The sequence below is a fragment of the Desmodus rotundus genome, chromosome 2 (genome assembly GCF_022682495.2).
Source record: "Desmodus rotundus isolate HL8 chromosome 2, HLdesRot8A.1, whole genome shotgun sequence".
NCBI lineage: Eukaryota > Metazoa > Chordata > Mammalia > Chiroptera > Phyllostomidae > Desmodus > Desmodus rotundus.
The window spans coordinates 200,779,976-200,805,849 of NC_071388.1; the positions used below are offsets into that span (position 1 = coordinate 200,779,976).

At 43.3% G+C, this 25,874-nt stretch overlaps 2 protein-coding genes and 1 pseudogene across 2 annotated transcripts in view; 2 read left to right on the top strand and 1 right to left on the bottom strand.

The window, feature by feature from the left end:
• Positions 1–2,188, bottom strand: part of COL4A4 (collagen type IV alpha 4 chain) — a 112,487-nt gene extending 110,299 nt beyond the window's left edge. The window contains exon 1 of the mRNA XM_053919143.1: positions 1,731–2,188. The gene's annotated coding sequence lies outside the window, so the exon portion shown is untranslated. The remainder of the gene's footprint in view (positions 1–1,730) is intronic.
• A 92-nt stretch (positions 2,189–2,280) lies between these two features.
• Positions 2,281–25,874, top strand: part of COL4A3 (collagen type IV alpha 3 chain) — a 123,602-nt gene continuing 100,008 nt past the window's right edge. The window contains exon 1 of the mRNA XM_024563858.3: positions 2,281–2,535. Within this exon, the coding sequence (XP_024419626.2) occupies positions 2,437–2,535 (99 nt within the window). The 5' untranslated portion in view covers positions 2,281–2,436. The remainder of the gene's footprint in view (positions 2,536–25,874) is intronic.
• LOC112308108 (U4 spliceosomal RNA) lies at positions 6,165–6,316 on the top strand (annotated as a pseudogene).

Sequence of the window (25,874 nt, forward strand, 5' to 3'; positions counted from 1 at the left end):
GTAATGTCATTTCACGCAAGATGTTCATATGCCCCTCAGAATTCTTGGACACTGTTTTTTCATCGACACAGCAGCTGATGTCCTATCTAACCAGGATGGCAGGAGAAGGTTCCATAAGAGCATCACTGTCAGCAGGAAGACGCTACCACATAACACCCTGCGACATCTGTGGCTTGGGCATAAATGAGTCCTATTAAAGAGTTTAATATATTTTAATGGATATATAATCTTAATAACTATAAAATATTTGATTATATTATTGTATTTTTAATAATCCAATAAATATTAATAAAGATTTAATAATAAAAGTCTGTTATATTATTCTCCTAACAAGAGACCCTGATTCAATGCAGCTAACTTAACTGAAATATGCTCATAAAACAGTAGCTGTCACACTTGGTTGTACATGGAAATCTCCAGGGAGCTTTAAAACAAACAGACACCTAAGTCCTACTGCTGGACAGTCTGGTGTAATTGGCTTCGGATGAACTAGGTATCAGGATTTTTAGAGGATCCCTAGGAGATCCTAATGCACAAGTGCAGTTGGCAATCACAGGCATAAAAAACAGAGGGAAGACCACAATATTCACTCTTCAGCCAAAAAAGGGTGGGGCGTATCTTCATTCATCCGCTGTCGGGCTTTTGCCTGCTGACACAAGTCTAGTACGCTAACAGAATAGACCCCATTCTAATTGCAAGCAAGTCGTTTTGCTCAATCAGGGACCACCCCACGTGTTTTACACTTGGTGTCCGATGACCAGCTACTGCAGATGTCAGCAGCACCGCTCCCAAGCAGGGGTTTTCAACCTGGAGATGAATTCAGGTGGTCTGTGAACTTGGACAGGAGCAGAAGTTCCATCTCCAGCTTCACTCACTGTCCTGGGAGTTCAGCGTTGCCTTCAGTTATGACCACAGGCAACACACCATGATAGTATTGGCAGCGCTTGAGAGTTGGCGGCCGCTGGTATTTTCACGTCGCATTTCAGTCTTGCAGTCCTCCCGGCTTTAAGACTGAAGTTATTCCCGTGGAGCTGTTGTTAGAGCTAGGTACTCCATGCAATATTAGTGATGCACGGCTGTTGCTACACTGTGACTAGAACACTTTAGTAACGGTATACCCGTGAAATAATTCTGATTTAGTTGTATTGTACATACTTAATAGCAGTATTCTGAGAAGGGTCTAAATGCATCTGCGGGGCCAATGTGGTCAACTGGTGCACGAAGGGGCACCAGCCCTGCTTTGAAGAGGGCGCCCTAACAAGCCAGGTGACCGCACATTTGCATCCAGGGCCACCTCCACGAAGGGCACTCTCAGGAGGGAGACACCCAGGACAAAGTTGGCTCTCGGTTTCCCCTGCATTTCCGCAGATAAGATCCAGCCTGAAAAGCCAGTTCAACGCAGCAGAGAATAGGATGGGCATTCTCTTTCCCCTCAGCTGCCTTTTGCTCTTGGCATGTCGCAGTGCCCAGACTGCCAGGCTGGTGGTAACTTGAGCCTCCAAATTAATCAAAACACAGCGCCCAGTTCAAGCCCAGGCAGACAAGCTCGGGAGCCAGACACGTTCTCCTCCGGTGACCCCGAGCCCCAGCTCCCCAGCCGCACCCGCCACCCCGCACGCCCCACCTGAGCTGCCTGAGCTGCCAGGCCTTCTCCACTGCCCCCCACCGGCAGATGCCCCAGGCTCGAGGGCAGTGGTTACCCAGCCTGGGTCGGGTCACCGGCGCCTTACCTCCGAGGGCCGCCCGCAGCGCCAGGGGCCGCCTCACCGCCCGCCCGCAGGGCGCACACCTCCCGGCTCTGCCGCGCCCAAATCCCGGAGCGACTCAGTCTCCTCTTCACCACGCCCTCTCGGCCAAGTTTCGCAGCTGCCAGTTGGAGGCGGGTTGTAGAAAGGGAAAGCAGCGAGATGGCACCGCCGTGAGCCGGAGCCAGCGGCCCTCGGAGTACCGACGCCCCGCGCGCCTCCCACTTAATCTGGGCACGGCCGCTGGCCACTCCCTCCACTTCGCTCAACTGCCTCCCCATTGCACACCCCCCAAATTCTCCACCTCCGACCCGCAGCCCCCCTGCTCCGCCTCGGCTCCAAGACCTTGGGAGCATCACTTCCTTAACCCCTAACCCTGGATCCTCGCCCCCCTGCCCCGCAGGCGCGCAGCCCTTTCTCGCCTCCTGGGCACAACGCCCAGGTCGGAGGGACATTGCCTGGTGAGTTGAAGGGGAGGTGGGACGAGGGCGGGACCTGAGCCACTTCTTCCCTCCCTTGGAGCCACAGTCAAAAAGCCTCGGTGGGGAGGGACGGACAGTGCGGCTGAGCCCTACAAAATCCGCCCCGGGCCGGCTGGCAAGCCGGGCTTCACCGCCGTACTCTGCAGCCCGCGCCACGCAAGGGACGCGGTGGTCGGGGAGACCGCGGGTACTCTCAGCGGGCGCCCACCATGTGCCCCCGGACGGCGCGGAAGCTGCCCGCGCTCCTGCTGCCGCTCTTGCTGGTGCTTTTGCTGGTGCTTTTGGCGACCGTGCCCGCCGCGGGCAAGGTGAGTGCGGGGGCGGCGCCACTCCCACCTCGGCGCATTTCAACCCCCACCCGCCAGGGCACGGTGCTGGAGACCTTGCCGGGTGGGTGCGGTGGCTGCAGGCTCCACGCAAGTCGCTAGGCCGGCAGCGTGGGGACAAGAGTAAGCGAGGATGCCTGGGGAACAGGTGGACTGCGCCGGGCTGGAGGGAAAGGCAAAGAGGAAACTTGTAGCATCATCTAGAATTCAGGGATGGGAAGGAAAGACCTCCGAAGACAGATGATAGGTGGTAGGTAGGTAGATACATAGACAGACAGATAGATAATAGATGATAGATAAGATAAGATGGATGGATAGATAGATAATCGCCTAGTGAATAGGAGACGACGTCGGATACAGAGACACGCGAGGGCACCCACGGTGGTGAACCAGAACAGGCGACATGTCCTGGCAGAGAGCACACAGGGCTGGCAGTAGAAACCCGAGCAAGAGTCCTGGCCCTGCCACTTCCTAGATGTCACTTCGCAGTGAACTTGCTGCGCTCTCTAGGGCTTGGTTTCCTCATCAAAACTTGTCCTCCAGTGTTTATTCAGTCCCTGTCACTGGGACAGGCAATGCCACACTGAATTGTTGACACCACCTTACAAATAGACCTCCTGTGAGTATAAATTAAGCGATCTGTCACTTTTGTTTCCGTTAGGAATTTGAAAGAGCCCCCATCCATTTAAATCCATCCCCATATTTCCTATTGTTTGCAATCAAAGATGAATTGGGTGTCCTCAAAACTGTTGTGACTCCTAGGGTTGAGGTACATAACTTTAACTTGTGAAAATAGAATTTAACTTTTCAGATTCTTTCTGTGATTTTTACATTTAAAAATTTAACTTGGAAAATAATTAATTTGGGGTGGCAATGCAGTAACGTTTCATTTCCAAGGATGAAAAGATGTTTTACAAATTTCATGACAGATTATGATCGGAAGTCAATAGTCACGTGCATATGTGAAAAGTCTTTAGAGCCCTTGGCCACACGTCACCCAAGGATTTTCTGTGTAAATTAGTGTAGTCAACAATATTGCAATAACTATGCAGGGTGCCAGGTGGGTACCTGAAGCGTCAAGGAGGAGCCCTTTGTAACAGATGTGACCATCTAACCACGTACTGCACACCTGAAACCAATACAAAATAGTGTTGAATGTTGCTCTGGCTGGTGTGGCTCAGTGGATTGAGCACTGGCCTGTGAACCAAAGGGTCACTGGTTCGATTCCCAGTCAGGGCACAAGTCTAGGTTTCAGGCCAGGTCCCCAGTAGGGGGTGCAGGACAAGCAACCACACACTGATGTTTCTCTCCCTCTATTTCTCCCTCCCTTCCCCTCTTTAAAAATAAAATAAACAAAATCTTTAATAATAATAATAATAATGTTGAATGTCAACTGTCACTGAAAAATAAAATTAAATAATTTAAAAATAATTTAAATCAAAATTCTACAGATAAAGCAGATAATGCCCCTTGATCACCTCCATACCTCTCCGCCTCTGCTGTCTAAACAAGGTATCCACTCTCACCACTTCCTGTTTCTTTCCAGACGCTTCCTGTGCCTTTATGCACATATGTGGACCCATGAACAATATGAGTTTCTGTTTGTGTTTTTTAATTTAATCTTTATTGTATTGTTTTCCATTGCCATTTAATCCCCTTGCACCTCTCTCTCCTTTCTCTTTGTGTTTTTTAACATAAGTGATATAAGTAATTTTATACATATATATTTTTATATATTATATATGAATCTACAAATCTGTCCATATCAGTATTTAAGACAGATCTGTCTCTTTTCCTTTTTTGCCCCCTTGCATCGTTTTCCATAATATAAATATACCCAAGTTATTGGACCTTTCTCCTACTGATTTACTTTTAGGTTATTTAGTGTTTTACATTCTACAGGGTTGTGGAATCCATGGAATCTTGTCATGGAGCTGGTTCTACCCAATGCACTTTGCACAGAGTAGGAATATGCAACCCAGCTAGCTCAGTACTTCTGGGGATAATGGATGAAACTCAACCAAGTCAGTGCAGATTGTCTACCAGCTTTAATCCAAGAGTAAATAAACCTAACAAGCAAAAATCCTAACGGAGGCGTTGGCGGTGGGAAGGCCCAGGGAGGGGTTCCGGAGCAGAGTTTGCCCATCTTTCTAGACCCCAAAAAAGAGGAGGAATTAGGGAGGGCTGGAGAAAATCCGGAGGACTTACATGTGTATAAAGATCGGCCAGAAAAAGTGATGCTCTGTCATCACGCACCCTCCAGTCAATAGCGATTTTCAGTTACGGCGTCATATTTCTTACAGTATTTCACATGTAAAACTCTCTGTTTTGAGTCTGGCTAAGTCTTGGTGACTTTTGGCTTATATTATAATTAATCCATTTACATTATTTTTATCATCACTTGAAGTCAGTCTTCATTAAACACACAAGAATGATCATTTCCAGTGCACCTGCTGAATTAGTTACACAGACCATGTCATTAGAAACCGTGAAATGTGCCTTCATCACACAGAAAAAAGGAATCACAAGTTAGATGGTAACTGGCCAACCTGGTACCAGCATGGCTCCCACCACAGGGTCACGGTGACATTAGCCGAGGCACTTGACCTCTCTGAGCCTCAGTTTTCTCATCTGTAAGATGAGGGAGTTGAAAGCCCTGGTGGGGCCAGCAGGTGAGGTGATGAGTGGGGCCATTGGGGGTAGGGGGAGCAGTCTTCAGGAGTGACTGATTCTTGGCATTCTAGAATTCAGGCTCAGGAATGCCGGAATCCCTGCTTTTTCAGGAGAGAAGCTAGGAAACCAGTTTCCATCAAAAATCTCTCAAATTCTAGATGTTAGCAAATAAGTCAAAACTTGACAAAACTCAGCTTTTTTGTAAAGGCCTAAAGAATACAGGGCGAAACTTGCTGTGTGCGAGCTAAACTTAGCCTCTGGGCCATGATATTTACCATTTTGTGCTCCACTAGTTAACGACACATTTTGCTCTAGGTTGCTGCAATAAATAAAATTTAGCATTTCTCAAAAGGGGAAGAGAGGAGTGATGTTGACCCCACATTCCCAGTGCAGACGGAGCGGACCTGTCCACCCCCACAATTTTGTTCTGAGGCTCCCCAAGTAAAGTCCATTCCTGCAGGCATCCAACCCCGGGCCTGCTGTTTGGCAGCATCCCCAGATGTACAGCTCTTCCCTGACCCAGCTGTTCACCCACGTGAAACCCAGAGACACTATGCTGTTGCCACACACAGTAGGTCTGGGGGTGGAACTAGAGAGCCCGCTCCTCTGATACCTGGGGAAGGTGAGGGTCATGGTCGGAGATAACGTGGTTTATCCTTCCTCTTTTTTGCCCTAAAATTCCAGACAGGGCAGAAATATGGCAAGCATATATCAGGGGCTGAATAACAGCTGCATTTAGGGAGGATGCTTTCTCAACTGATTTCATTTTTTAATGTAAAAAGTTAGGTTGAATTAGGAAACACTTCAGACAAACAAGAAGTGAGGTATCTATCTCTGAGATTACGCAAGTATGGATAACCTTTGACCTATTTGCTCTCCCATCTTTCCATTTAGGAAAAACCATATATAGAACATTATTTATTGAGTATTCCATTCTTATCTTTGCGCAGTGGCAGTATCGTAGCCAATGAGGTTTATCTGAGGCGCGATTATTGCTAATTGAATATCCCATTCTTTCATTCACACTGTTTTGTAGCATTACATCCGCAAACGTGTACCAAGCACCCAGTCATATTTGAGTTATTTGTTTTCGTATACGGGTCTCTTTTTAGCGTCTTAATTTCTCACAATATTTTAGTGCTTTCTGTTTCTTCAATTTCCAAGTATTTAATATTTTTAGTGCCACTGTAAATGGCATATTTTGTAAAATTTAATAGTCTTCTATAGATGTAGCAAAACACAGTTGCATTTTGTATTTTGACTTTAATATAGCAACTTTGAATAGCTGAAAGGCATTTAAGGCTAAACAATTTCCACCACAATACCACTTTACCTGCACTACACACATTTTAATGAGTAGTATTCTAATATCATTAAGTTTAAAATCTTTTCAAATTGATTTCTTTTCCTATGCGTTATTTAAATGTTTATTTGTTAATATCCTAACGTGTGGGGGGTTTTTAGTTACTTTTTTATTGAATTGTGGTAGAGACTTCAAAGATTTCTATGTTTATCAATTAGAACAAGAGTTTTGATCATGTTAATTGAAATTATAATGTATGCGCTCATTTGTTTTTTAATATGCCTTCCTTAGTGGATAGTTATTTATTTATTTATTTATTTATTTTATTGTTATTCAAGTACAGTCGTCTCCATTTGCACCCCACCACTCCCCCCTGACCCACCTATCCCCGCCTCCCACCCTCCAACCCACCCCCTTTGGCTTTGTCCATGTGTCCTTCATACATGTTCCTTGATGGCCCTTCCCCTATTATCCCCTATTATCCCCCTCCCCCCTCCTCTCTGGTAACTGTCAATTTGGTCTTCATTTCAGTGTCTCTGGTTATATTTTGCTTGCTGGTTTGTTTTGTTGATTAGGTTCCACTTATAGGTGAGATCATATGGTATTTATCTTTCATGAGCTGGCTTATTTCGCTTAGCATAATGCTCTCCAGTTCCATCCATGCTGTCGCAAAGGGTAGGAGCTCCTTCTTTCTTTCTGCTGCATAATATTCCATTGTGTAAATGTACCACAGTTTTTTCATCCACGCATTTACTGTTGGGCACCTAGCTTGCTTCCAGCACTTGGCTATTGTAAATTGTGCTGCTATGCACATTGGGGTGCATAGGTTCTTTTGAATTGGTGTTTCAGGGTCCTTAGGGTATAATCTCAACAGTGGAATTGCTGGGTCAAAAAGCAGTTTCATTTTTAGTTTTCTGAGGAAATTCCATACTGTTTTCCACAGTGGCCTCACCAGTCTGCATTCCCCCCAACAGTGCACTAGGGTTCCCTTTTCTCCACAACCTCTCCAACACTTGTTGTTTGTTGATTTGTTTATGATGGCCATTCTCACTGGAGTGAAGTTGTATCTCATTATGGATATTTAACCTCAGATTCTATAATTTTATCAAACCTTGAAAAGTCTCAGACATTTCTTTTCTATTTTTCTCCTTTCCCACTCTGCTCCTGGTTGTTAGGATGCATCCTGGACCTTCTCCTGTTTTCCTCCAGTTCTCCTAATTTCTTATATGGGATACCTTTCATTTCCTTCTCAGCTCCCCTTGGCCTCACTTTGCTCCTGGGCTATGGGTGCTTACTTGCCCTGCTATCTGTTTGACCGTGGACTTTTCACAGGCACAGCCTGATGGTTCCTCTAGACTCCATCCCCTGGCTTCCTATTGCACCTAGAAGTGTAGGGCATCACCGCCTGTGGGGCAATCTTTAACCTGTGGGAGATGGGAGCCACTGGATAAACTTCTCCTCTCCTCGTGGCATGATTGTCCAGAAGTGTGAGGTTTACACAGATTCCCCATGAGACCCATCACCTTGTCCTGGAGAGCAAGTCGTAGCACAGTGAGCTTTGGTTCAGGTGCTGCTTCCCTCCACGCGGCAGTCGATGGAACATCTGCACACCCATCTTTCCATTTCTAATCCTCTCTTCTGCTGTTTGTAATTTTCAGTTGATATTTCAGTGTCCTGTAAATTTTAATAACAAAAGACAACTCTGGAACCATTTGACATGCGCTCTATTAACTACCAGCTTTCTAATTTTCAACCTTAGTTTTCTCATCCTAAAATGGAAATAAGAGATAAACCTCAGGATTTTATAAGAACTAAATGATTTAATATACATAACACATACTTACTATGGCTTAGTAATCATTCAATAAATGCTAGCGATGATCTTTAAAATTTCAATGACTTTTTATTACTAGAAGCTCAAAGTCTGTCGGGTTTTTTTGGTCTTTTTTGTAGGTTTTTTCCCATTTTTTTATGCCTCTTTAATCACTTCATACATACTTATTTATATTATCTTTCTACTTCTTTTCCTATGATCTCAAGGTCTGGGAGTTTCTCTTCCTTCTGTCCCTGAATTCTCACCCATGGGGAGATAATGTGAATGAGAGATTAGGGGAAATAAGCCTTCTCTGTCATTGCTCAGCAACCCGCCCCCCTCCATTTTGCCTCATTGCTCACAGATTGGAGCTGTCCTGCTCTAGGGAAAAAAAAATAGCAAAGTAGTTCTGTGGCTCCCATGGAATTTTTTCCCATTTGATGGACTTATTAGTAGTGGTTTGGGGGAAGCAGGGGACACAACATGTTTCCTTTCGGGTTCTCAAAGTCACCCTCCTCTCCTCTCCTCCCACTGTCCTTTCCACCAGACATAGTTGACCCTGTCTGACCATGTGAGGGTCCATGGCCAAAAACAGCACAGCAACCAGCCTCCACTCTCTGACCAGACTAAGGGTCTTCCTCCTTCAGCGTTTCTCTGGGGTTACAGTAGCTGGCTTTGTTTTCAGGTGTGATCATTGGAAAAAACTGTGAATTAAATAGAACTTGTCCTTGTATTTTCTTTATAATTTTCGCCATGTTACCCGGCACAATAATATCGCCGGGTGCTAAGTGTGATTGAAGCCCTCGGACCTGCCAGGGTATTGTTCCAACAGCAGGGCTGTCTGGCTTGCAGATGCCCTGTGGTCCTTCATCCGTGTGGATTCGACCATCCTCATGCTGTGGCCTTCAGCCAGAAAGCATCCATCCACCGCCAAGTAAAAGATTCTCCAGGATCAGTAGAAACACACGGTTGCTCAGAATATTTTTGTCCTGTACTGTTTACATCTGGCCTGAGCCTAAACATTTTAACTGTAACAGACTTTTACCGTTGGTCATTTATTTCACCTGTGTTTTCAGTTTAAGAAAATAAGGAAACTGGGATTGTATCAACTTCTTAACAGAACATACATTTTCCCTGTCATCCCTACCACCCTGGCCTTGAACAGTTACTTAGCATCTCTGAGTCGTCTTCACCTCTAGAAATCTGATAAGAAAGCCTCTTACTCCAAGAGAGGGGAGGGGATTACAGGGGAAAAGGGTGAAGGGTTTGCAGGAACAATTATAAAGGACACATGGACAATAACAAGGGGGGTGTGGAAACAGGGGAGGGAGGTGGGGAGGGTTGGGGTGGTGGGGAGGGCTAGGGGAAAAGGCAGAAAACTGTGCTTGAACAACAGTAAAATAATGTTTAAAAAAAGTATTACTAAAAAAAAAAAAGAAAGCCCTTTACTCCAAACTCTACATTAACCCCACAAGATATAATCACTCGCTCTTGTCTTCTTGAAGCATCCATGTCAGTCTTTTCATCCTCCTGGGTTTCCTCACAGAACTGCCAGCTACGGCCCCTGGCTTCAGATACCTTTTCTAGCCAGAACTGAATTAACCTATAATGGTTCTATAATTTCCCCCTTTACACGCTTTTATAAATTCATACAAATAAACCTCTATGTCCTATCATCCAACAGAAATATAATTTGAGCCATAACTATGAGCCACATAGGTAATTTAAAATTTTCCAGTAGCCACATTAAAAAATAAAAGTAAATGGGTGAAATTAACTTTAATAGATCTTATTTACCAAAACACATCTATAACTGTATCATTTCAACATGTTATCATTATTAAAAATCACTCATGGATGTTTTATTATCTTTTTCACATTACATTTTCAAAATCTGGTGTGTATTTTGCACTTCTGGAACACCTCAGTCCGAACTAGCCACTTTCCAAGGGTCTACAGCCGCACGGGGCCACCCTGGTGGGCGGTGCAGATGCACCCAAATGACATCCAGATAAGAGAGGGAGACGCGGTCTCTAAGGTCGTATCTCTGGATACAGCACATTGTTTGATATTTTCTTTTAAGAAATACGTGTCAAAATGACAATTTTAATTAAAGACAATAAATCAGCATGTGCCTAACTACCTGTGCAACTCCCCCCCCCCCAAATTAAGGTGGTTGCCCTTGGCAACAATGCTTAAAGCTTCACAAATTACCATTTGTATATATCCAATTATATTGCCCTGTTGTCGAAATGAGAAAGTTATGTACATGAGGAATTGAAGAAGCATCACCAAAACAGTAAACACTTGGGATAATGAATGGAGATAAGGAGAAATATATTAAACACCAATACTCCACCTCTCACCTTTCTTCTTAAACTATAAACTAGATTATCACTAGCATTCAGCCAGGTAACAAGTCAGTGTCACTGTGAACAAATTGCTTCCAAAAAGATCTATGTTTTTGTTATCTGAAATGGTGGTACTGTATCTAGTGGGGATAAAATATTCAATACAATGCCTGGAACAAAGTAAGTACCCAGTTTTATATTCCAACTACAACTATTCGATTATCACTAATAAAAGAAGGAAGGAGAGCAGAGGACAGAGACTTAGGCATGTGGCTAGGTGTCGGGGATTCACTGATAAACTAGACAGTCTAGGGCAAACAGACAATGTACAATGTAACCATGGATCGTGGTGCCTGCTAGGAGAGCACGGGAGGTGGTGATGGAGAAGGGGCGGTCCTACCACAGCTGGAGGTGGTTGGGGAGCACCTTTCTAAGGAACCGGCTCAGAGGCTGAGTCCTTAGTTGGAGACAGCCTTGGGAAGCACTAAAGAATGTGGACAAGCCAGGGCCTCTCCACAGTGGAGAGAGGCCAGATCCTGGGTTGTCAAGAGTAAAACAGACTGATAGAAGTCTTTTGTAAAAAGAGATGAAGCTGACTTTATTTACTCACCACAGAGAGAACATACATACTAAGTGTTTTGTTAGAGGTGGGGGGTGGGGTACGGAGTGGGGCAGAAAAGGGAGGCAGGGAGCCAGGGTGCCCCAGAGGGTGCTGGGTCAGGGTGGTTGTGCTAATCGAGGACAGAAAATTGCTCAATGGATAATGTGGAATAAGTCCACAAGCCTGCATGTGGCTGATCGTTGTGTGATCTTAACGTTTGCGCTTCTACTCATATTTTAACGTAGAGACAATGTGGTGTATCCATGCTCTTCACGAGACTAGTAACAGAAGAGTGACGAATTCACACTCTGACTCAGTAAAGGACCTACGTCTAAAGACGTGATGAAAACGCTCTTCTTTCATTCCTGTTGATGTGTCTACATCATTCTCTCCTCAGCCTCACTGGGACAGGTCTGAATTTGCTGAACAACAGGGCTGTGAGGCCCAGGACAGGACAGTGAACCTGGGCCTGGCCCTGATTGGGCTCTAAGCCAGGGAAGGACGAAACCCAGTTAGGGACCTGCTGGTAGGAGGGGCAGCCTTCTCACTCAAAGGACCAGCATCACCAGCCCCACTCCCCACCCGCCCCTGAGCTGGTTAGGGAGGCAGAATGTCCTGTGTGCCTGCATCAGAGCCCCCCTAACCAGAAAGTGCGATGGCCCTGTGCTGGCCTTGATGGCACTGGAGTGTTTCAGAAGCAAATGTGACATGACTCAGGTTTTAAAGATTTGTTGTCTCTTTGGGAACCCAACCCACGTAAAGGAGAACCAACAAAACAGGTGGTGTCTGTCTGGATTCTGTGCCTTGTGAGTCTGAAAGAGAAGAAGGGAGGGGACCCAGTCTAGGTCAACATAGCATTTGTTCATTCTGCCCCCGTTACTTGATTCAGTGTAATTAATTTGATAATTATTCATGTACACACAGAGGAAGGTTAGGCCAGTTCATAGCCCAACTTATATGTCCACACAAAATGCTCATGCATGCATGTAGAAATACACACACATGTCCAGGGTGTGCAAAAGTCAGTTTGCAGTTGTTTGCATGGAAAATAATACAGTCATAAATAAATAATAATACAGGAACAAACTGTGTTCTGCAGACTGACAACTGGAAACCTACTTTTGCCCACTCCTGTGTTTAAGGAGTATTTCATAGTCCCAGCATTGTAGGATTAATTACTGCAATGAATGAATGATTTTTTTAAAAGTGTGATCCTCAGAGCTATTGAAAAATGTAAGCATATAAAATCTTTTCTTTTTCTGCCAGTAGTAAGGGGGTAAGGTAGGAATTTTCCGTTTTTAATCTTTAAGATCAATGTTTGTTCATTAGACGGTTTCTCCAAATTGGTTTCTGAGAGCAGTGATCCCAGTGTTTAAAAATGAGTTCAAGTGTATTTAGAAACCTTGGGAGATTTGTCATGATGTAGACAAAACAGTCAGGTTGCTGCAATTTTTTCCCACTGGGATATTTTGTTATGACGTGAACTTCTTTAAAAAAAAAAAGTTCTACAAGTGGACAGTTGAGAAAGCTTCAGTATTTTCCCCATGAATCCAATGACAAGGTGTGTCTGGAAAGACCCGAGGCAGCAAGGCTAATTTTCATTTTTTAGTTTACCCACAGGGTAGGGTCGTTCCATGCTGTTTGTTTATGTACGATATGGTCAAAGCTGAGGAGTTCACATGCTGACTTTTTAAAGAGTTGTATGTGTTGTACAACGTTTAGAAAATGTTTAAAGGTCCAAAAAGAAAGATAAAAATAAAAACTGTCTGTCATCATGGTACCCACAGATGTTTACTCTTAATATTTAGGTGTGTTCCCTTCCGGACTTTTTTATTTTAACTCTACTTTCCTTCACCTGCTGATAGACTGGTGAAATTTTTGAGTCATGAACTATTTCAAATACCGTTTCTAAATGTCTACAGTGTACTTCATTGTAGGGAGGTACCATAACTTAGGTAATGCCCTTCTGTTGAATATTTGGTTATTTTGAATTATTTAGAAATAATGCTACAGTGGAACTCCTTGAGGTTCAATGTTTACTAAAATCATCTTTTAGATAATTCTGTATGTAGATGGTTTATCAAATGTCTGATTTTGTTGTGCATTTCTGAGTATGATGACAAGGCGAGAACATCCCTGGTTTGCGGACGAGGGTCTGCTCCAAGGGCATTTATCGAGTCACTGAAGGAAGTGGGTTACAATTGTGAGTTCCAGTTAGTAGGGCTCTTCGGTAGGGCCCTTTCCCACCGAAACTCCCAGGTAATCTGCAAGGAGCGTCAGATGCCATTTACTCCTCATTTAAATAACTTAGCAATGTTTGAGATCAGACTGACTCTAAACATGCCTTGGTTATCGAGCAAGTGTGATTCCTGACATTATTATCACCTCACTATCAAAACATCAATGAAATACTCTTATTTACTGAAGTAGTATTGGTTTCTGCACTCTCGGAAGAGTCTCCCCAGTCTCCAAGTGGCTTCTCCTGCCGCTCCCCTTGCAGGTGGGTGTCCATCCCAGGTCTGTCCGCCCTGGGGGGCCCGGCCCTTGCCCTCACACTGGTGCTACTGGTTCTCTGTGAATGTTCGTGGAATTGGACCAACATTTTATTCAACACTAAACCCAAAGTGCAGTGAAGAAGGGATAGGTTCTTGAATCCTTTGGTATAAGACTAGAAAAACATTATTTTTCAGATGAAATATTGAAGGCTTTATTTGTTAATAAGAATGAAATTACACATGCTATCACAGGGCAAATACAGAACAGCACAATTTAAGTGGAGTTGAGAGGGAAGAATAAAGATTCATAAAAATACAGAACATGTGTGGTTTAGATTAGACACATGTGTAAGGGTAATGGAGTCAGAAAGTATAAGACTTTAGAGGCTTAAAAACACAGTTTATCTTTAAAATACACGAGTGCAGAAAGAGGCACGTAGAGTTGCTGATGCTACTTTTACCTCTTCCAGCCTTTGCCCCAGCTGGAGCTCCTGTCAGCATTTAGCAGGACTCCCAAGTTTATACACGTGGGCTGCACTCTCCTAGTTTTGCAGATTCCACAAACTCTTCCAAAAAAGTGATAAAAACTAACAACGGTATTATATCTGCAGTCTCCTAAGATGAGCTTCCTACCAGTTGGAAGCCAGACTGTGTGCCTGCACAGATACAGCTGGAGAGCAAGCCCAAGGGGGACTGTATCGAACACCACATGTGCCTGGGGCTGTGCCCACAAAACTGGTCCGAGTTTCGTGCTCACTCTGAGCTGCTCAGGCCACTCAGAGACCCAGCATTCAGACCTCAGGTGACCTGAACGAGCAGCATCTCCAGGCCCCAGGAGGGCTGTCAGGCAAGCAGGGACATCTGAGGCAGCCTGCCATCCAAGGGAGGCAGCACAGGACAGCAGTAAGTCCCCTCCTCCTGTGCAGGAAGAAACACGCTGTTGTAACAGTCTGGGGCGAGTCACTTGAATTCTAAGATTCTCCATTTCCTCTATTGTAAGATGTGGTCGATAAAACCTACCCTCTTATCTCCAGAAATAATACGGTTGAACCCATTAACACACAGGAAAGCCTTCTACAAATGCCAAGTCGTACTGAGACAGGAATGAGTTTCAATATCAGAAGAGCAATCGTCTAAATATATTTCTTATACTCATTTAATTCTCCTGTTATTTTGTGACCTAGTATCAACTTCCTGGAATGTATTAAGGAGGGCTTTTTTTTTATTTTCAAAAATATTATTCAGTGCATTCTTTGCTGCTGGTATTTTCTAATAACATCCTCCCTTAGCACTGTCCCCATTAAAAAATGAACCGTTTTATTTACCTTACACCATCCCATATGAATAACAATGCCACAGCTCATCCAATGGTTTCATCACTTTTGTGGTGTCTTTCCAAACATCTTTCTAAGAATGAAAATGCCTGTTAATTATAGAGATAATCCTGGGTAACATTTAATGATAATAAATTATTTCTTTTTATCTTTAAAATATAGACTTTTGACACATATTTAAAAGAGAAGCCATGTAACCAGCATTGGGACACAGCCTCCCTCAAATTCCAGTAATATGTAATCAGCTGCAACAGGGTGGAAAGCGTAAAGCCATTTGGTGCCCGATCACTGGGCGCCTCATGGGCAGCATGCTGGGCTAAGCAAACTCTTGGAATAGCCTTTGAACAGGGCCTGGATCCTTGGGAAGTTTCCAAATGAAGCTTCTGGGACTAATTGTCAGATTGAGCAAAAATATTTTTTCTATGTTGATGTTTTTTCTTAACAATAAAAGTAGTATATGCCCATTTGTAAACACTTGAGATCTACAGGTAAGTATTTTAAAAAATACTGCTACTACCCTGGCTGGTGTGGCTCATTGGATTGAGTGCTGGCCAGTGCACCCTGGGTCGCCAGTTCAATTCCCAATCAGGGCACACGCCTGGGTTGTAGACCAGGTCCCCAGTGGGGGGCATGTGAGAGGCAACCACACATTGATATTTCTGTCCCTCTGTCCCTCCCTTCCCCTTTCTAAAAATAAGTAAATAAATAAAATCTTTTTTAAAAAAGTACTGCTAATGTAAGAACCTAGAGTAGGCAGTGTTAATATTTTGTTGTATTTGTGTAAAAATGGTATCATATGGCATTTTGTATCTTGCTTTTCTGACATTATATTTTTATTAGTTTCTCACATAATTAAATACCTTTTAAAAATGCATGTATACTATTCTACCATGTTTATATACCATGTTTAGGTTTATTTAACCTAAGTTTTTGATACTATAAACAAAGTTATGATGAATTCTTGCCCACACATCTTTTTGTAAGACTCCTACAGTAGTATAATTATTAATTAGATCAACTAGTATAATTTTTAAATACATTTTACTGATTATGCTATTACAGTTGCCCCAATTTCCCCTCTTTATTCCCCTCCACCCTGCATACGCCCTCCCACCCACATTCTCCCACCTTAGTTCATGTCCACAGGTCATACATATAAGTTCTTTGGCTTCTACACTTACCCTCCCCCTGTCTATTTTCTACCTACCATTTATGCTTCTTATTCCCTGTACCTTTTTCCCCTCTCTTCCTCCTCCCACTCCCCGCTGATAACTTTCCATATCATCTCCATTTCTGTGATTCTGTTCCTGTTCTAGTTGTTGGCTTTGTTTGTTTTTGTTTTTGTTTTTAGGTTCAGTTGTTGATAGTTGTGAGTTTGTTGTCATTTTTCTGTTCATATTTTTGATCTTCTTTTTCTTAGATAAGTCCCTTTAACATTTCATATAACAAGAGCTTGGTGATGATGAACTCCTTGAACTTGACCTTATCTGGGGAGCACTTTATCTGCCCTTCCATTCTAAATGAAAGCTTTGCTGGATAGAGCAATCTTGGATGTAGGTCCTTGCCTTTCATGACTTTGAATACTTCTTTCCAGCCCCTTCTTACCTGCAAGGTTTCTCTTGAGAAATCAGCTGATAGTCTTATGGGAACTCCTTTGTAGGTAACTCTCTGCTTTTCTCTTGCTCTTTTTAAGATTCTCTCCTTATCTTTAATCTTGGGTAATGTAATTATGATGTGCCTTGGTGTGTGCTTCCATGGGTCCAATTTCTTTGGGACTCTCTGAGCTTCCTGGACTTCCTTAAATTGTATTTCCTTTGCCAGATTGAGGAAGTTCTCCTTCATTACTTGTTCAAATAAGTTTTCAATTTCTTGCACTTCCTCTTCTCCTTCTGGCACCGCTATGATTCAAATATTGAAATGTTTAAATTTGTCCCAGAGGTTCCTAAGCCTCTCCTCATTTTTTTGAATTCTTGTTTCTTCATTCTGTTCTGGTTGAATGTTTCTTTCTTCCTTCTGCTCCAAACCATTGATTTGAGTCTCAGTTTCCCTCCTGTTCCTGTACATTTTCCTTTATTTGACTTTTCATAGCCTTCATTTTTTCTTCTAATTTTGCAACCATATTCAACCAATTCTGTGAGCATTACCAGTATTTTGAACTGTGCATCTAATGGTTGGCTGTCTCTTCCAACTATCTGTTGCTTAGTTGTATTTTTTCTGGAGCTTCGATCTGTTCTTTCACTTGGGGCATTTTTTTTTTTGTCTTGGCGCACCTGTTACATAGTAAGGGGTGGAGCCTTAGGTATTCGCCAGGGTTGGGCAACCCACTTTGCTGCGTTGTGACGCTGTATGTGGGGGAGGGGTCTGAGAAGGAACAATTCTGCTGGCTCAGTTTTCTGCCAGCTTTTCAGTTACTTCCCCCACTACCCACAAGCAAATCAGGCCCTTCTGGTGCTGGTTCCTGGGTGGGTGGGTTTATGTACATTCCAGGACCCTGTGGGTCTCTCCAACGAACTCTCCTGTGAGGCTGGGAGTTTCTCCTGCTGCTGACTCAACCCCCACAGGTTTTTACAATCAGAGGTTTTGAGGCTTTATTTCCCCACACTGGAACCCTGGGCTGCATTGTCTGCCTCGCTCCCCACTTGTTCCTCCTGGTTTATCTGCACATGAATGTGGGACCACCCACTCCGCCAGCCACTGCCTTATGGTGAGTCCTCTCCACTCCGACTGCCCATCTCCGCCCCTCCCATCTGTCTGGATAAATGTTTCTTCTTTAACTCCTTGGTTGTTGGCCTTCCAACAGTTCAGAACTGTATGGATTCAATTTTCTGTCAGTTCTGGTTGTTTTTTGTTTTTAAATTTGTTGTCCTTCTTTTGGTTGTGCGAGGAGGCACAGTGTGTCTACCTACACTTCTAACTTGGCTGGAAATCCTCTATTTTAATTTCTTTTAGTAGTATAATTTTTTTATACAGCACGTTCTACTTGTGAAGTGATTAGACATAATTTTAAAGTTAATTGGCAAAAAGAAAACAAACCCATGTCAAATTCTATCACGTAAATACAACTAGAGTTAATATTTTAATATATATCTTATTTTTTTAATGGATCCAAAATATGACTTGGTGTAAGTATATGTGAGTCAAGGATCTAAATTTTTTAAATGTCTTCAAACTAGCCAATTTTAGTATTATTTCTATAATAATCTACCATCCCCCACGTTGACTTCTAGTTATCCCAGCTCTGCCCCAAAATGAACCAAAGGAGCAGGCTAAGTAGAACCAGGATTTTCTCAGAACGCAGAGCAGAGAGTGAGATGCCCAGCTAATGGCTGCAAGTAAGTATGAAGTTTACCAGTTATTCTCCCTGTTGTAGACCTGGAGTCAGCCTAGCTTTAGACAGTTATAAAGATTCTCGCCTTAATCAGCCCACGATTTCTCAGTGCCCCTCCAGCCCTCACCCTCAGCTATGAATCTGGAAGGAGGTAGGTCCAAAGACCCCCTCAGCCATCACCACAGGACATCTCAATGGCTTTAGATCATTCCAAGCATTTGGAGAGAATGGTCCATTTCCAATCGATGGGCCAAAGAGCATCATTTTTCTCTCCCAACACCTCTCCATCTAGCCTATTTCCTCATGCTTCTCTCACCTATTTTTATGGCCTTCCAGCAGGTAACATTGGGCCTAGACTCTCTCAGATGTTTTCTAGGTTTCTTGAAGGCTGATCTGGCTTAAACCATGCATCTAAATTAAAACGATATTGATTAAATTTAATATGTCGTTGAGCAGTAACATGATAAGCACTATACTGCATTATAATCTCAGTAGATTATATAATGGGTGCTTTATAATTGCAGAAACAAATGGAGTGCAGGGAAAAAAAACAGAATAGAAATAATGACTTTAAAGCCCATGGTTTTATAAAAGAGGAAAATATTGAGAATTTTAACCTGCACCTATTGAAACAAACAAAGTATTAATTGGACCGGCCCCTCTTGAACCACCACACATAAGATTCAAATACTTTTCACTTAAGCAAGTTAAAATGAATGCAATGTTTTTAACATTTTCTGAAATAAAACCAGAAGACTAATACGAATTACACTAAACATCCGGCCACCAATATACTAATAAATGATTTACCTGGGAATCTATTTCAATAAAGTTCACCTTCAGAAAGTAGGAGGCAGAAACACTTCTCTGAAGCAGGCTTGTTTTTACACGTGAGACTGCTGTGCTTTGTCATTTGGATAAATCACTGAACTGGTCTAAATAGAGTGGGTTCTTGTTGTTGTTATAAGCTTTCCTTGGCCTAGAATTTTTCTGTTTATTCACTATGAAGAAGGACAGTGCTTTTTGTTTCTAAACTCGGAGTGGTAGTTCCTAACTCTATAAGCAAATTGAAGATGATCGTGTTCATCAGAACCACCTCAGTAAACCTAGCCCCCCAAAAGGTGATCGCCAACAATCCGTCTCTGGGCCATCTAAGGAAATGCACATGTGCATAGCTATGCATTAGAATGAAATTAAGGGACTGCTGATTCCAATCACATTGTCTTCCTGAACTGTGAATGCACCATTTCTCATCAGTTTTAACATGAGGACTCTTCTCATATAAAATTTTTTTAACAGACCCAAACTTGTTTGAGATGATAGAAAGTCAATCATTGCATAATTCACTCAACCAAGAACTAGCTATGTGGCCCTAGCTAAGTTATTGAGCTTTGCTTTCCTTATCTTTGAAATGGGGATAATAACATGAACTTATTGGCTTCTACTGTATAGACGATGATGAGTAAATATGGCAATGTCTATAAATGCTTAAAACTTTTGTCTGGCACATTGGGAGCTCAGTAAGTGTTCCCGGCGGAGAGCAGTGACGTTTGGCAGTACTCAACCAAATCATCGTTCAGTTTTTACCTACTAAAACTCAGCGGTCAAAAGTCATTCGGTTTACTTCACAATCTTTTGTTGCATACTGAGAGAGCAGTTGCGCTACTTATTTCTAAAAACACAATTCTAATAATTTCACAAAGCATTTGTTTTAATTTTTAATTTTTTTTGTACTTTTTAAATTTCTTTTCTTAACACTTTTTTATTATTGTTCAAGTACAGTTGTCTCCATTTTCCCCCCATGGCTCCCCCCCACCCCAGCCAACCCCACCTCCCACCCTTGATCCTACCCCTCTTTGGTTTTGTCCATGTGTCCTTTATACTTGTTTCTGAAAAGCCCTCCCCCTTTATCTCCTCCCACCTCCCCTCTGGTTACTGTCAGTTTGTTCTTAATTTCACTGTCTCTGGTTATATTTTGCTTCCTTGATTATTTTGTTGATTAGGTTCCACTTATAGGTGAGATCATATTTACCAACAGGAATACATGAGTTAAATTAGTATTGTTCCAGCCTTAGCTGGTGTAGCTCAGTGGATTGAGTGCCAGCCTGCGAACCAAAGGGTTGCTGGTTTGATTCCCAGTCAGGACACATGCCTGGGCTGCAGACCAGGTCTCCAGTAGAAGGCACACAAGAGGCAACCACACATTGATGTTTCTCTCTCTCTCTTTCTCCTTCCCTTCCCCTCTGTCTAAAAAATAAATAAATAAAATCTTTAAAAATAAATAAATAAATTAGCATGGTTTCTAATGACTTGTACTCACTGACATTGGGTTTTTGAAAGATTTGACTTTGGAATTTATGGGAAATAATTTCTAAGTAAATAGATTATTAAGGGTAATGCATTTCCAAGGGAAGTCGAGTGGGTCTGTTTGTTTGCTTGCCTGCCTTGCCATTTTGTGAAAATTTGGAGGTCTGTAGATAAACATCTTGAATTGTTCTGGTAAAAATAAGCATTGGGGCAAAAGCGCCTAGGGTGATAGTAACCTGCATAAGGGCAGGATGAATGTGGACAATTTCTGAGAAACTGACGGCCCAGCAACATCTGAATGTTCCAGCCAGAGACCAGAGCAAAGCAGCAGGTGACAGCAGGGGGAACACAAATCTCAGGGCTCACTGGAAATGTATTTGACTTCAGGCTTTAGGTCAAAGCAAGCAGAAGATTGACTCAAACTTGGCAGTTATCAAACCTGGCCAGAAGGACTCAAAGTCAGAGAAGACAGAATGTTCAAGGTCAGCAGGTGGGCAGATGGAAACCAGGTGACACCAGAAGCCAGGGCAGTGGGCATCTGCTCTTTTTTCCTGACACCACCTCTCCTTTCCTCCTCTGGTGACACCTGTTGATTTTACTCGAGGAAACTGTCCTCCCTTTGCCGTGTGTCAGTCCCTTCGCCCGAGGGTCGGGCACACACCCCAGCCTGAGCCAGTCAAGTGCCCTCTCCAGGAATTTGAATGTTCAGCTGGACGGGCGAGGACCTTATTTGTCCTGACAGCGCGTCTGGAACCCTCTCCGTCAGTTTTTGTACCTTGATCCTCACAAGAGCCCTGAGGCTGAACTCTTCCAAGGTCTGTTTATTTAACTTTTCTTTAACTTCTGTGGGCTACCCTATGTCATTCCAACAAATTCCTCTTTTATCATTCAGTTAGCCTAAGTAATTTCTGTTGCTTGCCACCAGAGAACCCTGGCAAGGACTCAGGAATCCAGACAGCCGTCTGGCCAGCAGAACTAGTGGGTCAGCAACCTCCTACCCCAGCCAAGGAGCCTCTTACAGTACCATGTGAGGAGAGAGTTCACCTCAGAAGCAATAATTCAGGTCAGCAGTGCACATGGGTGCGCTTTTGCTAGGAAACAAATCTGGCAGTAACCCAAGAGGGACTGGAATGTGAGAACTGAATCACTGATTAATCCTGGTTTATTACCAAATTATGAGACACTTTGTGCTATATAGATATATATACCTATAGATAGATAGATCTATAATATGTATATAGATATCTATGTATATATTTGTGCTATATATATATGTCTAGCATGAGTGCCAGCCCAGGTAAAGTCAAGACTGATTCAATCAATCTATAAAAGAAATGGTAACTCTGGAAATACTATCTCCACCCAAAAGAGGTAACTTGGAATAGCTACTTGACTTAGACATTCATTGAGGTAACCTTGCCTGCCAGCTTGGTTTCAGACCCCTGCCTTGCCCGTCCAGGCCCCTTTGAGAAGTTATGGTCCCGTGTTTTGTACCGAGAAAGACCTGGTCAAATGTTGTGCTGTCCTGGCCTACTTTGGTGTTCATTTCTCAGCCTATTTTCATTAACTATGCCCTTTCACTTTGCAAGTTCTGCCTTTTCTTCTCCGGCAGCAATAATTCTTCTAACTGCTCTAGATAGCTTAATTTGAGCACGTTTGAAGTTCATACCCAGAATCGAACAAACCAAATGTAACATCGTCAGTATACAAAAAGTCTAACTTTTTTTATTATGCACACTTTGGAAAAAAAACTCTCTAAACTTGTGTCCACATTCCTGACCCTTACTTTGCATAGCTGCTCCATTGGCCTTTTGACATTAGGCTGAATTTTTTTTGGAGTCAATTCAGTCAACCAAACTGTAAAAAACAAAAAGCTTCTGGCCAAGTACAAGGCTCAGTTTATTACTGACTAAAGAGAGGGTGGGTGGTCACAGGTCTCCCAGCAATCACCCCAGGTCGGGAGTGCTTGGTACTACCAGTAGGTCCACAAAGACCAGATAACATCTCCATGGGGACAGGTTAGCTTTTTGTTGTCTGGGCAAAATGACAATTTGCAAGCTGTTCTTGCTCTTGAGTATAAAGCCAAGTAGTCATTACTACTGAGCAAAGAAACAGTGCAAACTGTAGGTGTAAGGTAGTGTATTCGTCCACAAAGATAAAAGGGATGTTTTATTTTATTTGTTTCACAGTACATCAATTTTTGCCGCTCCCCCCACCATGTTGCTGTTTTAATCTTTTATAATGATTTGTCCCTGTTGAGACCAGGACTGGGGCCCTTCCCCGTGGCTAATTGTGGTTCCCACAGCAAAGGGGGACGGGGGAGAAGTGGAAAGAGAACTGTAATTCAGAAAGGAAAGCCTCGGGCCAGTAGTCCTTAAACTTTCGTGTGCAAAGCCATCCTTTGTGGAGCTTATTTTAAAATTCAGATTTCCTGGCAAAATCCTTGTGGTGAGGCCTAGAAACCTGCACTTGTCCCACGATTCTGATGCAAGGGGTCCTGGGAGCTGTCGTGCAGAAACACTGCCTCGGACGGATGGAACGGAGGGAACGCCTGACTCTCTCTGGGCCTCACCCTCCTGGCCTTGAGTTCCAGACCTATGGGCCCTTGGAAGAGTTCCCAGATGTTAGACCAGGCTGCCTTTCCTCCAAGGAGTCTGCCCCTCCTCCAGGGAGTCTGCGAGGCATCGGATAGGGAGGGCTCCAGCAAAGTAGGAGTGGACTGTACCCTGTAAACCAGAATGGTGGGCTAGGTGTTAGTTATGCCTTCTGTTTCTAAGCCTATAGGAAAGGTGTTTGAGGGGAGGGGAGAAGGGAATTATTTGATGTGATTTTGACTATATATTCAAGTCTCCACAGTGCCTCTGTTACAGCGCTGATCTGAGAATTGACATAGGTAAGAAGTCAGACAACGTTAGCTCTTTTGATAGTAAGGTTGGTTGATGATGATGGTCCCACAATCATGATCATGAGTAGGGCAGCAATGTCTCAGCTGCCCTCCTAGGAGTTAAGGGGAGGATGTGGTACCAACCCGTCTCCCCCAAGGCCAGCATTGTCGGTGGCATCGATGTTTCTGCTCTCCCAAGCCCAGGTTAGCATCAGTAGCAGCAAGGAGGGAGAGGCCTCCAAGGGAATTTGAATTTGGTTGAGCCCAAGCAAAGCTACAAAATCCAGCTACTTCTCACCAGGAGGTTCTTCCTCTGTGTCAGCCTAGGAAGATCTTGAGTTGGGTTTTATTAAGGGGGCAGGCAGACTCCCTTTTTGTAGGCTTTACTAGGACTGGTGTGCGGGGCAGACGGTAGGCCGTCTGTCTCTGAGAGGCATTGTGTAAGATGGAGCGTCCTTGCTTCAGCGCACAAGTAAAGACTATGAGAGATTTCCTTTTCAGTTCTCCTTCATAACTCCACTTGTAAGAATCATGTTAATGCTTACCTCATGCATTCACAATGCCACGTACTCATGTGCATTATTCAGTTTAGTATGGGGAACGGGACATATATATATGAATCTATGTAATTATAAGTTATGTAATAATTAGACTTTATTGCATGAGGGTTAAAAAAATGCAGTTAATGTAGTTGGACACAAAAGCTAGAGTTTGGTGATCAGTAAAACTATAATTCACTATACACAACAGATATATCCTAGAAAAATCTCCAGGCAAACGTGTGTTCAAAAAACAAACTATATTGTTAAATTATATTTTCAAAAGAATATTGAATCCATCAAGAAATAAATATTTCAGAACTGACTGTATATTTAAGTATTTATTGTATCCTAAATACACTTAGCAGGAAAATGAAATCATACATCAATACTAGCCAAATACAGTTGAAATGTTAAGTAAATAAAGAAAATTTAGTTCTTGACAATATCATAAACTTAGATGCTTGTCAATGAGACAGAAAATTCTACCTGGAAATATGAGTTTGAAGCTACTCGGAACAACCCCTCTCATTGATTGATGGTCTCCTCTCTTATCAGACACTTTCCGATATTTTCAGTGCACGTGGCAAGATTGCAGGTGCACAGCCATAGATTTCTTCCGTCCTCGTAATCGGGATGACACGTTATCTTCCAAAGGTCAGAGCGCCTTACTCGGGATAAGAGGGTAGCTGTCCGTCTCCATGCATCACGGACCGTTCAGATACTGACTGACTGAGTTGCTCAATGGATTCTTCTGCAAACTGAGGAAGTGGGAGGAGGGTGAGAGTGAGGATGAGGGGATGCTGGTGACCACTCCGCTCTAGATAGGATTTACCAGGGATGAGACTGGAAAGCTGGCGATGCTTTTGCTGAAATGGGCTTTGAATGGTGTGGTTGTGGCATGGGAACGGTACAGCAGCAGGCAGAGCTGTGGACAGCCCGAATGAGTCTGCTGCCGTTTTGCACACATACACCTGGGTGAGGCTTTTTTGAGGGGGAGCAGAGATTCTCCCCATATCTCAAGAAATCGAGTTTTCCATACATGGACGCAGGTAGCGATGAGAGAAACAGCAATCTGGGGGCTGGTCTCATGGATAATGGAAATTGTTTTAGGAATATGCCAGTTTAATGACCAAGTTACCGTGTCCCTTCAACAGCAGGAATTATAGAAACTCAGAAGTTTCTGCTGTCATTTCTGCTCCAGGCAACCAACCAGCTCACCCCCTACCCTGTGGGTGCTCCTTCTCACAGATGCTGCTTACTCAGCTTCCACATCCTCATGGCTCCTGCTCACTCACATCTCCTCCTGCCAGAGTGGGGCTCGTCTGCATCTCTCTGTTCGCCTGGGCTTCCACTCCCCCCACCAGGCACCCAAGTCCCCACTCCAGACACAATCTGGTTGGTCCACAGGACAATAGACTCACCTACCTCGGCCCAATCAGCTGTGCCCAAGACTGTCAAACTCTCAAACAGCACTCACTATTATTTTGCTTTTTTGAAGTTTTATGGGGAAACTTTCCCAAAAGTATTTCTTTTTAAAAATTAAAGTAAATGTTAGTAACACCAAATATTATCTACTCCAGTAGAAAAGTATTTTAGGCCCAAACCTAACAACTTTTTTAATAGAAATCTTAGCTCCTTTCTCACTAAGTTGTTGAAGGACTTTAAACAATAAATTTCAGTATTAGCATTG